Source organism: Thermobia domestica, chromosome 11 (genome assembly GCF_964235325.1).
Source record: "Thermobia domestica chromosome 11, izTheDome1.hap1.1, whole genome shotgun sequence".
In the NCBI taxonomy this organism is placed as follows: Eukaryota; Metazoa; Arthropoda; class Insecta; order Zygentoma; family Lepismatidae; genus Thermobia; species Thermobia domestica.
In genome coordinates, this window is record NC_137464.1 from 215,435,804 (window position 1) to 215,453,197 (window position 17,394).

General features: G+C 35.4%; 1 protein-coding gene across 2 annotated transcripts in view; it reads right to left on the reverse strand.

Moving 5' to 3' along the window:
* The window catches only part of LOC145663741 (kinesin-like protein KIF19), a 278,291-nt gene that overhangs the window by 87,175 nt on the left and 173,722 nt on the right, over nt 1-17,394 (reverse strand). For both annotated transcript variants that reach the window (XM_081729824.1, XM_081729825.1), the window contains exons 10-11: nt 14,638-14,792; nt 3,754-3,967 (exon numbers count right to left, since the gene is read on the reverse strand). In XM_081729824.1, coding sequence (XP_081585950.1) covers nt 3,754-3,967; nt 14,638-14,792 — 369 coding nt within the window. The remainder of the gene's footprint in view (nt 1-3,753; nt 3,968-14,637; nt 14,793-17,394) is intronic.

Genomic DNA, 17,394 nt, shown 5'->3' on the forward strand with positions numbered 1-17,394 from the left:
TCCCTTAGCTTGCATGGAGCTCTGGAAGTTACCTAATCCAAAGCCTTGAGCTTGCTCGGAGCACTAGGCCTGCTTTACTGCCCACTTAGTGTGCTCGGAATTCTGTGGGATTCCTAACCTCATCCACCCAACTTACGTGGAGCTTTGTGGCTTTCAAATTCCCCATTGTTTGCGTGGAACATTGGGGATCCTAAATCCACTCTACTTAGCTTGCTTGGAGCTCTGTGAAGTTCCTTCCCTAGGCTGCTCGGGTCTTGGGATACCATTTTTACCCAAGTATTACAAGATTATTTATATTAGAGTGATTTTGTATCATACTGTTTATAACAGGAAGATTTTTATAATAAAATTCGGTAGTGGGTGAAAACGTTCCCGTGTGTAATTTGCTCTATCTATGCTCTACCTAAAAACTTTACAATATAGACACTATTAATAACGTTATTTTAATATATACGGACAGCAAACAGCAAGGATCGGTGAGTGATATTTCGAGAACTAGATTACTTGGGAATTCCAATCTCTTGCAGTTTTGAAATTTTGATGGAATATCTTTGTATGAAACGCATCGCGACAAAAATCCATTCTACATTTATTGTTGTCAGAGCTGAAGGAACACCGTGGTGCAGTTGCTAATGAGTTGCTTCAGTTTTATCAGCGAATCCTAAAAAATGCCATACCCGAAGATGAGAAATGGGTCTACAGTTACGATCCGAAACGAATATTTCGTCGTTCCAACTGAAGTGTCTTAGTTCCCCACGTTCGGAGTTCAGAAAAGTTAAGTCAATATTATTTCTTTTTTTTTTTTTAATTGGAAAACACTGTCCGTCATCACTATGCTCCTTCATGCCAAAGAATTATTAAAGAGTACCACCTCTATGTTTTTCATCAATTGCAGAGCGCAATATGACGCATCTTAGGGCCAGTGATGATTGATAACTCTATCATGACAACACACCTGCTCATTCATCACTTTAAAAAAATAACAAATCTTGCAGCATACTTAATCACCCAAATTTGTCATTCTCGAGTCTCTAGTTCCTATACCTTAAACCATTCCTGAAAGGAAAAAAATTCGAAGATCAGCGAGGAGATCAAGATCAATACAATAGAACAAGGTAGTTATTCACGATTTCAACAGAATTTTGCAGAATGTTTTTGAGCAGTATAGACGACAGTGGTTGAAGTGTATGGCGTCTCAAGGTGCTTATTTGGAAATAGTCTGAGATATTCCTATCTTACGTATAGTGAATACTGCATCTTGAATCTTCTTAGTAAATATATAGATTTTTTGTATGATATGACCTGATACATTCGGAACAGCCCTAGTATAGTTCCTATCTTGATATTTTCCCAGAAAGTGGACATGGTGGTAAGACGCTTACTTCTGGTGCCTCGGGTCCGTAGTTCGATCCCGACGCCATAACTTAGTTTTGTTAATAAACATTTTTATTAACAAAACTAAGTTCTATCAATAAAAAAATATGTTTATAATTATTACTAATGATCTAAAATAATTTGTTTCTAAACATTTAAACTTATATTTAATAAAGAAAAACAAAAAAGTGTGTAAGTTGTTACTATTTTTCTCTTGAACTGTGATATACTTTTATTTGTAAATTTTGTTTCAAAATTTCATAAACTTTGAAGACAATGCGTGACTGCAAGATGATGAATTTAAATAATATTTAAACATTATTTTCTGTGTTTCTAATACATAAGAATTTGAGCTATTATATTCGAGAAGAGCTATTGCATTCGAGTATGTGCATTTTTCCATATTTCGTCAAACGTTAGAGCACATGAGATCTCGAAAAATATAAACCAATTTCTTTGTTTTTCTACTTCTTTTTAGTCGCACCAATTCGTAACGTTTCCGCGGTATTACGACTTGAAAATTTTTTTTGCATTTTTTCGACTCATCCTGTTTAATGTATTATTTGTTCACTGATAGCATAGCTTACACACAGCAGCAAGCAACAATGATAAATTTTTGCCATACAACGGAGTAACAAATAACTGTTCAATTGGCCTAATAGATTTGTTGAATAGGCTAATTGTGAACTATGGTCAGTGGGTTCGATTGTTCCTCTAATGATAGGTTTAGTAACTTCATTCATGGTATATACTACGATATCGTTTTTTCATTAGTTTGGAATTCAGAATCTAAGGAAAGCGATATTCGGCTTCCTCTTACAATGACCTTAGTAGTTATACCTTTACGTTTGTATTTTGGGTTGACAGGGGTGGACTGACTCCATGAAAAGGACGATGATACAATCCGCAGCAAATAAAAACTGCAACATGAGCGTGTGTTTATTGTGAAACTACGCCTAACAGTGCAGGGAATCAACATAACTCTGGCAAGAATCACGCCAGGAGAAACCAGGACGTCCTCAACTGCACACTTGTTTTGGAGCAAAAGACTTTGTCGTTTCACAATCAACTTACATGCTCATGTTGCAGGTTTTTTTTTCTGCAAGCTGTACAAATATTGGTAGAACGCTACACCATTTGGTTGCAGAGGGGAGATACGAGTATTATGTTATTCACACAAGTCTATTGTTGTAGATATGCGAATTATTTTGTGTGTTATTCCAGAAAAGTAATGTAAATACTTCAAGGAAATTTACTCATTTTGTTTTCGTTATTAAGTAAATTGATAGTGGTGATTGGGAGCGCAGCAACTATTTGGCTGGTTCCTCGGTGGGCCAGTGTATCTTTGTCTACACTCCAGTAAAGGAGACAATATGAATTACATTTCTAAGTAGGTCAAAATGTAACCTCAAATTTGAATAGCCATTGTAACCATAAATGCTGCAGAAGCTTTTACATAATTTTCTTAACAACGTTTTGTATATTGGTGACTGGCGACAATAAAAGGAAACCAGTGTTGCCACAGTCCTAGCTCTGGAGTGGGCTGAAAAACAATACCAAACTGAAACAAAAAGGGCTGAATTCAATATTTAATAAATAGGTAAAGTTCTAGAGCACTCCTTCCTCTTCCAAGAGTCCAATTAAGAAAGTGTTCTTTAAAAAAATAAAACTTTTTTAAAGCATCCAAATAGGAGGATCCCGAAGAACCGTGGAAGTAGATGAAACTTTCTCGCACGTAGGAAGTATAACAGAGGCTGAAAATTAAAAGGGGAAACAGTTTTATCATCTTCGGTATGTATTGTAAGGAAACCAAACGTGCCTCTATTTCAAAGTAACCAATAAAACAAAACGGTATTATGGCCATATAAGTAAAATATATAAAACGAAGAACAAATAAATCATCTCCGAGTTCGTGTGTAAACAGTACGTTATAATAAAATATTAAAATATAAATTATTGCATCTTATTCTCGCTTTTTACACAAAGTTCGTAGCGTTATGCAGTGCAACGTCAGAGAACGAATGTTCAAGAGCATTTTTTAAGTGCACAGTATGAGTAGCATGAGATGTGGTAAAAGTCTTACTGACACTTTTGAAAATGTGACAAGTATTTGATAAATGGTGCTGAATTGGGTAGAATTGTACCAACTTTTTAACAAAACGGACTGAAAATTCTAGCGTGGTACCAACGGGCCGATGAATGACAAAAAGGGCTGAATTTGATACAATTGTACCAAGTGTGGCAACACTGAAGGAAACTAACTAATGAACCAAACTTTAAGTAAACAATAAAATCACTGCTAATAAATATGTTAGCCCTGTACTGTCTAATCAATCTGCATTTAAACACTAATTTTAAAGATGGACTGAATGAACTTACCTTCCATCAATTGCCTTTGTCTTGTGATGATCTCTTCACAGAGCTGCCGCTGTCTGTCGTATCTGAGGATCATCAAATCCTTCCGTCGCAATTCATGTTCCTTGATTAGCGTCTCACTCTGCATCTCCATCTTCTCGATCTCCAACTCATGAACGCGACACATCAGAGACAGAAGCTCGCTTTCCTCCTCCGAACTTATTTTGGCTGGCAGCTCCTACAAAAATAATAATAATATTATTATTATGATTAATAATAATAATATTATTATTATGATTAATAATAATAATAATAATGATAAATATAATTAAAGTCGTAGATGTCTCTAAATTCCTCATCTGATTACAAAGTGATGTTGAGTTTGAAAACAACAATACAAATTTGTCGTAAAATGAAAAATAATTGAAGTTACACCAAATCTTCAGTTTGCAAATGTTCAATGTGCTTCCTTCCACACGACACATCTTGTTCACCTCAACCTTAGGTTGGTGGGTTACATTGAAATTATAAAACTTTTTCTCTCCCTCGGAAGAGCTGTCTTATACTTTGATAAGATCTCTTCTTCGTAACTGCATCTAGATATTCTATCCTTGGTCTTCCTCTTCCTGGTTTTCCTTCTGCCTTTCCCTCTCTCAATACGGTAATCCAATCTGAGTGCCGAATAAGATGGCCAAGCAGCTGTTTCTTTTTTTTTCCTATTATCTTCATGATCTGTCGACCGTCATTAGCTTCCTTTAGTACGCCTTCATTCACTTTCCTTCCGGTTCATGATATGCGCAGCATTCTGCACCAACACCACATTTCAAATGCTTCCAGCTTGGATATTATAGCTTTTCTCAACGTCCACGTCTCTGATCGTAACTTTCCAGACTCCATACCAGGATCTTAATAATCTCAACGTCCAACGTCACATTTCTTCCGCACCGAACGCACGGCACATATCACGTCACATATCTTGAACACTGACAGGAGTTGGAAAGTTGACTGATTGTCGGGAAATTCCTCTAGAATGTGTCGTTTCTGCATATTAGTTATACTTCTCCTCAACCAAACGAAACTTCAACTCTCCGTCTTTCGAAAAAAATTAAAGGATTTTTTTTATAGTTTAACATCCCGCGATTATGCCGTTTAGGTTAAAGGAGTCGGATAATTAATGAAAGTGAGTTATTGTACTTTTTTGTGCTTTCCCACCGGGAATCGAACCCGAGACTACGTGCACCAAAGATACACGTGCTAGCCACTAGACCAGTAGAGAAGGCTCCGACTTTCGAACTACAGGCGTTTAATTCAAATACGATTAGCCTTTCTCAAGTTTACAATACTTTGAAATAGAAAATAGAAAAAGCATGGTTGCGACAAGGAAGATAACAAGGCAGGGCAGAATATCGGAGTTTAAATTTTTAAAATATTTAAATTGTTACAGACCATCTAACTAAAGACACTGCCATTGGACTTTCTTGGTCTTATATTTTAGTTATTATTAGTAGTAGTAATTATTAGGGTGGTGCGAATGAAATATCCACCTGAGAGTAGAACTGCAATATGTGGTTAACGAAAATAGTTGGCGTCTACAATCACATACATTTACCATTGCTTAGCCAACGATTGGATTCCGTACCGAAAGAAATCTGAAGTTTGCGATGCGAAGAAGTCCTCAACTACGCCTTAACTGTCCGATCATCAAGAAAGGTCTTCCCTCTTCCCAAGAAATGTTCAAGATACCAGAAAAGATGGTAGTTGGTGGGAGTGACATCAGAAAAATACGGAGTTAAGAAATGTTTCTCTCCAACTCATGAGGAATCTAAACAGAGAAAGACATGATGGATAAAACCCACCGTAGACCACTATACCAACAATAACTTCTTCAAGAGGAGTTTGAAAACCGTCCTGACTTTGATCAAGATCCAACCACTGACCTGACGTTTCCTGACCTAACCATTGACTCTCAACCAATCACGGCCAGCCACCTGGCTATCAAGGTAACAAAACCTGGGAGCCGGGTGGAGAGAGATCAGTTCGTGAAGGTTGAGAGTAGTGCGAGAAAGACTGTCGATGTGTGCGTGGGGAACTTCGATTTGTCGTAGCAGACAGGGACGGTGCCAGAAACGCTTGATGGGGTGGGCAGAAAAAGGCGGAGCTATTTGGTGGGGCAATGAAAATGAGAACTGGGCAATGTAGACATTTTTTGACATTAATTAAGTTTCAATTTAAAGCTCAGACCGAAATAGGGGAGGAACAAGAATGTGAAAAACAACTATCTGAGCCTTATAGAAGGTACAATTCCGGCAATTCGTCTGATTTGACTGAAGAAGTGCAGGACATAGGATGGGCTGCGGGAGTTTGTGGCTCTATGCTCGACCTACCGAATTCCGCGTGGCAGACACACTACCTCTATTTCCAATTTTTTTTAACGATAATAACGGTGTGTACTGTGTAGTCGATGAAGTTCAAGACAGCTTTACCTCCTCTCCCTCCGAGAATGCACATGAATGCATAGAAATAAAAGAAGGTTCAAAGGTTCAAACAGCACAAACTAACAAGTAATACTCTACCTTTCGTTAATAACATTTACAACATACCGTTTACAATTGGACAATGGTAAAAAAAAAAAAAAAAAAAGACGGCATAAATCGTGCAAAAATGCAGCAATCATTAGCTACAGATATTGAGGTAACAAATAGGTTTCAGATATTGAGTACTACTACTAAGTTAACATCAGGACAAAATTTTATGGTGCGCGAGTCAAGAAATGTCATAAACGGTACACGAGTGCACAAAAATTAAAACCAGTTTTGACGGTAAAGCAAGTTGAAGACTGTGATTCAAAAGTGAAGACCCCAAATTTTCATGTGCAAGGGAATATTCTACTACTCGGAGATAGTCATGGAAGAGGTATTGCTGAAAGAATGAAACGTAGTAGTGCAAATGTGTCAATTGTAGGGATTGTGAAACCAGGCGCAGGACTTAGTGAAATACGAATTAAACCAGCAACGAATGATAAAGTTATGACAAAAAATGATACTGTCATTGTGATAGATGGCGCAAATGACGTTGCAAAAAATGTCTCTCGGAGTGTAGTTGAAGTATTTAAAAAAACCTTACCCAACCTAACGCATACAAATGTCTTATGTATGTAAGCACTATACCGCACAGACACGACCTTATTGGAGCATCAATTGTGAATAAAGAAGTGCAGAAGACTAATAGAGAAATAATAAAAGTGTGTAAACATTTCAAAAATGTTAAAGTGTTAGATATTAGCAAGAGTCCACGGGAGTATCATACCACACATGGGTTGCTTTCAAAACATGTGAAACAATTTTGGCAGAAAAAATATGTAATCTAGTCAAACAGCAGCCTAAGAGGGATCCTACACCACTAGCATGGCAAGTCTCAGTAGAAAATAAGAAAGATGTAGCTCCTGTAGTACTTGACAGTAGAAATATCACAAACAAGAGCCTTGATGTTCAATTCAACGAAAATGCACACTCTATTGGTGTAGGGTTAGATTATGTGGATAGAATTAGTTTAGTACAGAGGTCAAATGAGTTAAACCAGAAAGCAGAAGATAGTAGCAAGGTAACAGCAGATTATGATGGCGTTATAGGGTCAGGTCAACTTAGCTGTAACGTTAGTAAAGTTAGTAGTGTTAGTAATCTAAATTATGAAAACAAGTTATTGTATCCACGTACAGAAAAGAATCGAGTAAACGATGTAACTACAGAAAATAGCCAAAAGGTAGAACGCGAAAAGTGTTATCCAGTGATTTTTTTATGGCAGGGGATACCGACACTACTGAATGTTCAAACACTCATGAAACGCTAACAAATTTAAAACAATATTTACGCATGCCAGAAAAAACTTAAGCAAGAAACAAAATACTCCACATGTATCGATAGGTAGTATTAATATTTTTCATCAAAATGTTCAAGGTCTCAATAAGGTAAAAATTAACATGCTAGAAGTACTACTTTCCATTGAATTAGATAATATACATGTAATCTGTGTAACGGAACATTGGCTAAAATTAGATGAAATACAATATTATAAAATCCATAACTATACATTAGTAGAGTGGTGCTGTAGAACAGATACCCAAAGAGGGGGAGTTGCGATCTACATCAAAACAGGATTAGAAACAAATATATGTAAAATTTTTACTTACCTCAACACCGAAAAAGACTTTGAGTTCTGTATAATGGAGTTACCAAAACAAAAACTATTTATCATTTGTATTTACAGAACCCCAAATAGCAATATTAAGGTACTAGCACACAATTTAGATGAGATACTGAAAACATTAACTACTCCAGGTAATAAAGTAGAGTAATAGGTGATCTGAATATTATTTTTTTGTCAAGCGAAATTGATAAAAACGTACAGGTTCTTATTGATTCATACAACTTAACGCCAGTAGTGAGGGAACTCACCAGAATAACACCGACGACAAAAAGCGCAATAGACCAAATGATCCTAAACAAAGATGTTTTAGAATATTCCGTGAAAGTTTTTAATACCGGATTTTCCGACCATCAAGCTAAAATTTTTACTATTCTAAATGTAACCAGTAGCAATACCAACAGAATATCGAAAACTATCACTAATAGAAATTTTAGCGAAGACAATGTGGTTTACTTCAACTATCTCTTAAGCGGTGAAACATGGGAGGATATCTACAAGCAAACTATAGTAGATAAAGCCTGGGAATATTTCCTTTATATATGTAGTAATTACTTTAATGCAGCATTCCCGACTACCACTAATAAAATTTACACACATAAGACAAAGTCGTGGATAACTTCAGGAATAAAGAAATCCAGCAAAACAATTAGAGAGTTGACACAAAGAGTCAAACAAGAGTTACCAAACCCGGAACTTAATAGATATTACGCGAATTACAAGCGCATATATAGACGTGTAATAAAAATGGCTAAAAGAATGGAATATGACAAACAAATTGAGCGTTCAAAAAATTAATCAAAAACACTTTGGAAAATAGTAAAATGTGAAACAAATAGTAAAGCATTTTCTAGGGAGATGGAAAACATTGTATTGAATCATGGAGACACTAAAATAACTGACCCAGTATTAGTTGCTAATATTATGAACAACTATTTTACTGAAATCGGAAATAAAAGTGTAACGGGAACTAAATTTGAAATAAAATCTACGGAAGATAGGATACAAAAAACGATGTTCCTTCAGCCAGTAATACTTAACGAAGTTGCTCAAATAATTTCAAAGCAAAAAGACAAATGGTCCGTAGGTTTTGATAACATTCCAATGACAATACTGAAGAAAAGTTCCGCTTATATAGAGGAACCTTTGACATATCTTATACATCTTTCCTTTTCATCAGGGTAGTTTCCTCAAAAATTAAAATTAGCACGAATTAAGCCAATTCATAAAAAACATTATAGGTATAAGGTAGAAAACTATAGACCCATTGCCTTACTTTCGCCCTTCTCAAAAATAATCGAATCAACTATGCAAAAACGTATAGTAAGCTTCTTGGAAAAATATAATATAATAGACATTGCTCAAAATGGTTTCCAACGCAAAAAGTCAACTGAGACGGCAATATTTAATTATGTCGATTACATTCGGGATGCATTAGACGACAGAAAAAAATGTACTGGCATTTTTCTAGACTTAACTAAGGCATTCGACCTTGTTTCGCATCAAATACTCCTCGAAAAACTAAACAATATCAGTGTAAGAGGAGTTGTAAATAAATGGTTCCAAAGCTATTTAGAAGATAGAAATCAAGCCGTAGTAATTGATTACACAGATCAGCGGGGTACAAGTTCCAAATATACCTCTGACATCAAACTAATAAAATGCGGGGTGTAACAAGGCTCGATTTTAGGCCCTACTCTCTTTATAATTTTCATCAATGATCTTCCAGCTTACATAAAAACAGCCAAACCAACCATGTTTGCTGACGATACAAGTCTAGCCATTAAGAATACATTCACAGTAAAATGAAAGTTAGTATCGAACAAACAATAGAAGAATTAAACTCATGGCTTGAAAATAATCAATTAAAATTAAATACCGATAAAACTACAGTAATAAACTTCCATCACTCTCGAAATACAAACGTAAATAATCCAATCATATATGTATATTAAAAATAAATTTATAGATAACGTTAAAGCAACGAAATTTCTAGGGCTCTGGGGAAGTGATACAGTAACGTGGAATAGGCACGTATCTGTACTCCAAAAGAAACTTTGTAAAGTGCGCTATGCCACAAAAAGTGTGAAAACATCATTCAATATATTAGCATTAAAAGTAATTTATCATAGTCAGTTTGAGAGTCTACTTACGTATGGAATAGTACACTGGGGAAACGCAGCAGAAAGTAAGACAATTTTTAAGATTCAAAAAAGGGTACTGAGAACAATGAAAGGTACAAAATCAAGAGTATCATGCAAAAGAATATTCCGTGAGCTTAAAATTCTCCCCACTGCCTTGGCTTTATATATTACAAACGGCAATATTTATTGCAATTCCCATTCATAATACAGCACTTTAACAAAAAGGTCCAAAATATACAGGAATACAAATTTATAACAGCTTACCCATCAACATAAGAAACTCAAAATCTGATCACCTTTTAAAACAAAGACTAACAAAGTACCTACAAGAGCACTGCTTTTGTAGTGTCACGGAATTTTAAGAACATGCTCAAGCTAGAAACTTGTAGCTGTATGAAGCAATAGGAAGGTATTTATTTTATTGTTGCATGAGTAGTCATATTTATTTATATATTATTATAATCAAATATCTTCATACGTGTTTCCTAAATACTAAATGAAGATAGCATAATGTAAAGAAAAAACTATAGATTATCGCACTATTAATAAAACCAGGTAGATGAATAGATAAGGCGTGGTATTTCGATGTATATATATGTATATATTTATATATATATGTTGTAAGACTAATGTGATGTATAAGGAACTATAGTAGTAGTTTATTATATAGACAATAATAGGATTTGACATGTTCTATACCGCATGAACAAATGTACAATACTGTGGTCTCTTGCACGCAAAATAAATAAATAAATAAATAAATAAATAAATAGGTAAAGTAAAACAAATTTTTTTGACGTGATCTCTATATGCAACGGCAAAGACATATGTTACTAAAAGAATAGGGAAATTCGACAGCATGAATGTTTGATCATAGCTTACACAGATATCTTTGCAACTGAAACTCAAGTTAGTAACAAAAAAATCTAAAAGAACTATAAATTGGATAAAGTAAATAGTAATAAACAAAACTTCATCATGATCCACAGAAACAACAATGTATTTTAAACTATGAAGGACTGATCACATGGTATGAACAAGCTTACAGTAAATTTTTATACCTGCACTTTCATGAAGTGCAATGGGTCGACTTTTATGTCCAACATCGAATGCGTTTACCACATCCTCTACAGTAATATTCATAACAAGTTTTCTTTCTACTGAAAGGAAACAAAGGTCGCTTAGGCGACCGTTTGCCATTCGATTTCTTAGATATGTTTCAACCCGTCTAAGACACAAGAAAGAACGCTCACATGGTGAACTAGATACAGGAATGGTGACAACAATTACGGCTAATTTGTGAATTTCATGAAAAGTAATTTTGAAACGATCCATCACTTCAGTAAACTGAGAAACGGGGGTAATTTTGCATTGGTTTTCCTCCTCATAACATATCCAAACTTTCGGGAGAAGTTTCAGTTCCACCTCTACACTATCGACAGCACACCATAATGATGTGCAAGTGGTTCAATTTTCTCAAATAAGAGGAAGTGTTCACTTTTAGGGTGAAGACTGCTTATCCCACATAGAATACCTGTATTTTCTGTAAAACGCCTATTTATTTATGCAAGTATTCTGTCAAATACAGGAAGAAATATCCTAAGTCTGTAATTTTCTTGGGATTAGATATCTTATTCCTCAACCGATATTTGCTCAGTCATAATATACTGACGTAAATGATGGGGCAGTAATCCTGTTCTGGACATTGAACCCGTTAAAAATATACCGTTATTTTCAGCAAGACTCAAAGACTCTTTCCAAATGTTTTCGAACTCCTCGACTGTGATTCGAATATCAGTAAAATAATCCACTACACCCTTCGTAACTAAAACAGCATCAGCCAGTGTGCTCTCCTTATTTTGTAGATAATCTGACAATCTTTTCAACTTCCCAAGAAGAAGTGTGAACAAGTTGAGTTGAAACACAAACTGAAAATTCACTTCACTCAACAGACGTCTTGTTTCAGAAGAGCGACTGTGATTTTCATTACTTATCTCAGCAAGTGTTAGAATAACTGCCGTAAACGTTCTCTTCATAGCCACTGCAACCTAAGATAAACGGGTGGTAAAAAATATTTCGTTACTGGTTCAGAAGATACTTAATGCCGTAAGTAATACTATATATTGAATACCATAAGAATGTAGTACATTAGAAGCCGTCATTTTCTGTGTAGTATCACTGACGACACCTCAGCAATATCAAAGGATGCGATGACCGATTAGTGGAAGATCATTATGATGATGCAGTGTCCTGCCCGAAGGTCGATCTTTGACCCGAAGGTCCCTGGGCAAAGTGAACCCATGATAGCTTGCCATAGCCTTCCATGGAACGTTTATAGTCCTAAGAACAGGATCTAGAGTGGGATCCAAATCATTTGTGATCCTACTGGGAATCGAATCCGGAACTCTGTGCATACAAGGCAACGAGCGTGTCCACTCATCTATCGGGGACCCTGGAAGGTCAATAGGAGTAACATTATTTCGCATGTTTATTTTCATGGTAATTGTGCGGACAAAATGTGAATTAGTAATAATCTTCGATAACTACAGCAGAAAGCGCGCGTTAATCCGAATATTTGCTTGAGCCGTTCGGATTTTTAAGTTGTTTGGCGTAAAAAGGGAGTGCTTAAAAGCCACAAATCCAGTTATAAACGAATATTCGTCAAGGTTTGGTTCTAATCTAAAACATTCACAGAATTGTATATGTAGTTAAGCATTCAAAAGTCATTTGAAATAGTCTTGTATTCAAGAAAAGTGACCTGATCTAGTCCAATAATTCACAACAACAGTTTCTGTTTGAGCAACCAGTCTAAAAATATCAACCCCGCCGGCTAAATGTCATTCGGACAGGCGCGGGGTTCGGATTACGGTAGGTTTGGATTTACGCGAGCAGCCTGTACTGCTAATGGAGAAGCAAAATACGGAAATGTGTAATTAAATGAGCTCGAATGAAAGCAAGTCACCTATACTCATGTCTACACCTAGCAATCATGTTTACACCTTGCGAGGGGAAACAATATTAGCAATTCTAGCCATACTAACTTTATTGGTAAACAGCAATTTGCGAATTATCTGGGAATGATGGGGAAATTCCCCTTTAAAACTAGATATACCATGTGAGTTTTAATTTTTTCGTGGTATTTCCTCCTTGACTAAAAACTGGAATTAGAAAGGAAGGTTTACATAGATTGTAATGTCAAATAATGGACTTCAAGGAATAATAAACACATATTCCTCCTATCAGTATATTTGAAAAAGGGCGGGGTAGAAATTTTAGTTTTCTTTCCTAAAAGGAAATTTACAGTAACAACAATACTAATAATGCATAAAACAATAAAAATCACGTATATGTCAATAATTGAAATTCAAGTAGACATATTAAGTAACAAAAGTTTTTTTTTTTGTTGTTGTTGTTGTTTCATATGTCTGCGGCAATTACAAGTGATTATTTTTACATTTTCTCCAACCCTACGAAAGCGGTTTAAATGGCTTTGTAGTTCACGAGGTGCTGAAATTTAAAGCCCGAGTAATTTAAAGGTTAATCATGACTTTTGGCATCATTATATTATTACAATTATCTGTATTAAAATCATTGTTCATTGCAGGGTTAAACAGAGTCCTAGAACCTATTACATTAAAATCCAAAGTAATAACTATTGCTTTTGAAGTACAGGATGTCACCTTCATTACTCTACTTCTGTTGGGATGGGCGAGGCCTTCCATCGGGTGGGCGGTCGCTCACCCTCGCCCACCCTTAATGCCGTCCCTGGTAGCAGATCATTTTTTCATCAAAGGTGCCAATACGACACGACACCAGATAGCGAGATTCTTATTGACCAAAGTCAACTCATGTATCCAAATTCTTCATCTTACCAATTGAACAGAACTGCCGAACGATAGTGGTGTGGTGTATCTCTAACTCGTCGGCAATGGGACGAACACTTTCCCAAGGATCCACTACCACAGTGTCCCTGAGAAACTCACTCGAACATGTGGTGCTTTGGCAATACTGTGTTACCTGAACGAAATTTGGCAAATCAACGGCGAATAGTGTGTTAATTCACCATTTCTGGCCCAAATGCACTGTTAATGTTTCTGGAGGCTTACTATGCAGAATAAAACAATTCAAATTCCTGAAGAAAAGTACTCGCATTTCTATTTTCTAATTGGTACACTATTATATGACCTTTTCAACAACGTACCACAGCCTGAATGTTTAGGTACCCTAATCTGTTTGGTAGACATGCACATGGTTTGTGACGTTAGACGCGTGACCTTAGTCCATCCCTATGTTGTGTTGCTAAGGTGAGTTTCCCCACAAGACATCAAAGTAAACATTTCATTCGCACCCTTCTATAGTGAGTCATAAGAACGAAACAAGATTAATCTTTAGGAAATTCTCTAACTTAATTTTGACGAATATTGGGAGTCTATGTCAAGGAACATCATTATTAGGTGTGTCCCAACATACAAGACATCCAATAAATTATAATTAAATATATTTATAAAATGGTACTTAATAAACATATTTTGTTACCAACTTATTCTAATTGAGTATTACTAACCTCTTCAAGTGCTTCTCCTTTTCGCTTACACTCTGCCAATTCCCTTTCCACTTTATGCCTCATTTCTGTGTATCTCTCCTGTTCCTTCTCAATGAACAGAAGCTCATCATACGCCTGTTGGACTTCTTCAACATCTATCTCACTGTCAGAAGACTCTGTAATAGCAATGGAAGTCAGTAAAACGATTTTGCTTAGCAAAACTCAACCTTGCTGACTGCTCTGTATAGTCTTTTTTTTAAAAAAAGTTATTATCCACCTCGCTTTAAAAGATAATGGGCCTTATGCAGAGTCGTTTTGACGCGTGATTAGTGCCATACTAAAGAGTTCGACTAGCATATGTTTCCTGCAGTAGTCAGGCCCTTAGTATGAAACTAATCATACGTCTTAATGACTCTGCATAAGGCGGAATATCTTTACAAGCATATAGGGTACAACCTGCGAACTGTACTTGGTCCATCACTAGTTAATATGACCGTTTTTTCATGTAGTATCTCTAAATTGCCTACCTGATATTTGTATAATGTTTTGTACTTCTAGAAAGCAAGGGAAAATATGCTTATAATTGATGATAGATAGCAATGTATAGAAATATTTCTATTTTTTTTTTTTTTTTTTTTTTTACAATTTGTGTTTAACGTTTTAATCCTTCGTTTATTGACTTACACATTTCCTGAATTGTCACTTTATTAGTTTTTGATATGCGTAACGACCTATGAGGTCTTTTGAGCATGCATTCTGTAAGTATTTTCACAATAAAACATTTGGTTAAAAGAACAATTATTAATTTCGTCTTTCATTTGATTTTTTCTTTAAAAAATAATCACAAGGATAATATATAGTGTATATCACACTCGAACTTGACTAAAGTTGGGATGGTGATAGAATTTCAGAAGCTTAGTTTACATTGGAGAACATTGTCAAATATTGTGATGTACAGTTCTTTAATTTCTGAGTTATTGGCAAGCGAAGTTAGGTTTAGACTCAGTGAAACAAAAAAAATTCACTAAAATGCGATTGATGGAACTCATCCGATCCAAAATTGAGAAATTGATAGAATTTTGCAACTTTAGTAAGCATATGAAATTTTATGGTATGCAGGTCATTGCTTTTTCAGTTATTTGTCATCAAATTTGGGGTTAGCGAAAGGTTTGGGTTTCAACTTAGCGAAAGGATATTTTATATGGCATACTATCAACAATATTAATTTGATCTTGACCAAATTTGACATGGTAGCAGAGTCCGTATACCTTATGTATAATGAGAAATATTATAGTAACTAGACCATTGATACTCGTGTTATTGACTATCAAGTTTGAGTTTGGGCATAGTAAAATGAAGAAATTTCATTAAAACGAAATTGATAATATCCATCTCATTTTCACCAACTTGGCATGGTGGTAGACGATAGAAGCCTAGTACACATTCGAGTATAGTATGAAACATTATGGTGTACAAATCGTGAGTTGCCGAATTATCGGCTATTGAAGGAACACTAAAACGCAATTGGAGTAACTCATTTGATCTTGACCAAAATTAAGATGTTGATAGAAATTCACAAGCTCAATTCACTTATAAAGTATTATGGTGTGCAGGTCTTTGGTAGTTGAGTTATTGGCTATCACGTTTGGGGTGGAACTCGGTGAAAGGATATTTTATACATGTTTGTTTAACATGCTATTCACAATACTAATCCGATCCTGACCAAGTTTGGCATGGTGATAAATCTTGCATATAAAATGTTATGGTGTGGAGACCATTGGCTATCGTCTTATTGACTATTAAATTCGGGTTTGAATTTAGTAAAATCCAGAAATTTCAATAAATTGCAATCGATAAAACTCACTTAATATTGAACAAACTTGGTAGGTCATGGACCCTGGCGATCTTGGTACGCTTGCTAGCTTAATGTGAAATACTATAGTGTGGAGATATTTGGTTCCTGAGTTATTGGGCATGAAAATTGAGTTTAAGTGAAATAAAATTTAAAAATCACTAAAAAGCAATTGATGGAATTCATCCGATTTTGACCAATTTGCAATGGTAGCAGACCTTTACGGGCTGAGTAAACATGGGGAATATTATGGTGTGCGGATCTATGGATCTCGAGTTATAGGCAATCGAAGTTAAGATTTTAACGTAGTCAAGTTTTCGCACACACATAAACACACACAACTCACCTGACCTTGACTAATTTCGCATAGTGGCAGATCTTTATGAATTTGTTTGCATATGAAATATGATGCAAATCTTTGATTCTCGAGTAGTTTACCATTATAGTTCGGGTTTGAACTTCAAACCCCAAGTTCGACAGTAAATAACCCAAGAATCAAAGGCCTACAAACTACAATATTTCATACCCTTATTAAGCTTGTTAAAGTCTACTAACATTTCAAATTTAATCAACTAGAGACCTTTTGTTCCGAAGCTTGAACTTGTTAAGGAAAGTAAGTGCACTGTGTATTTATAATCAATATTTTCTAAAAAATAATGAAGGACGTTTCTTTGCGTTATAGTGAAATTTACTAGTGGCTAAAATAATATATATCAGTGCAAACATTACTTTGCTTTATTTGCTTATATTTTTGGATGACAAACAATTAAAGACACTCAAGTATCTTCTATACTTGTTAAGTGCAAGCTAAACTTAAAGGCAACAAACTAAATTTTAGTTCCTAATTAGAAGCTTCAGAACAGGTATTGCGAGTTTTATTCACTTTCTTTCGGCCATATATCACTCCCCTTATCAAATTATCTAAT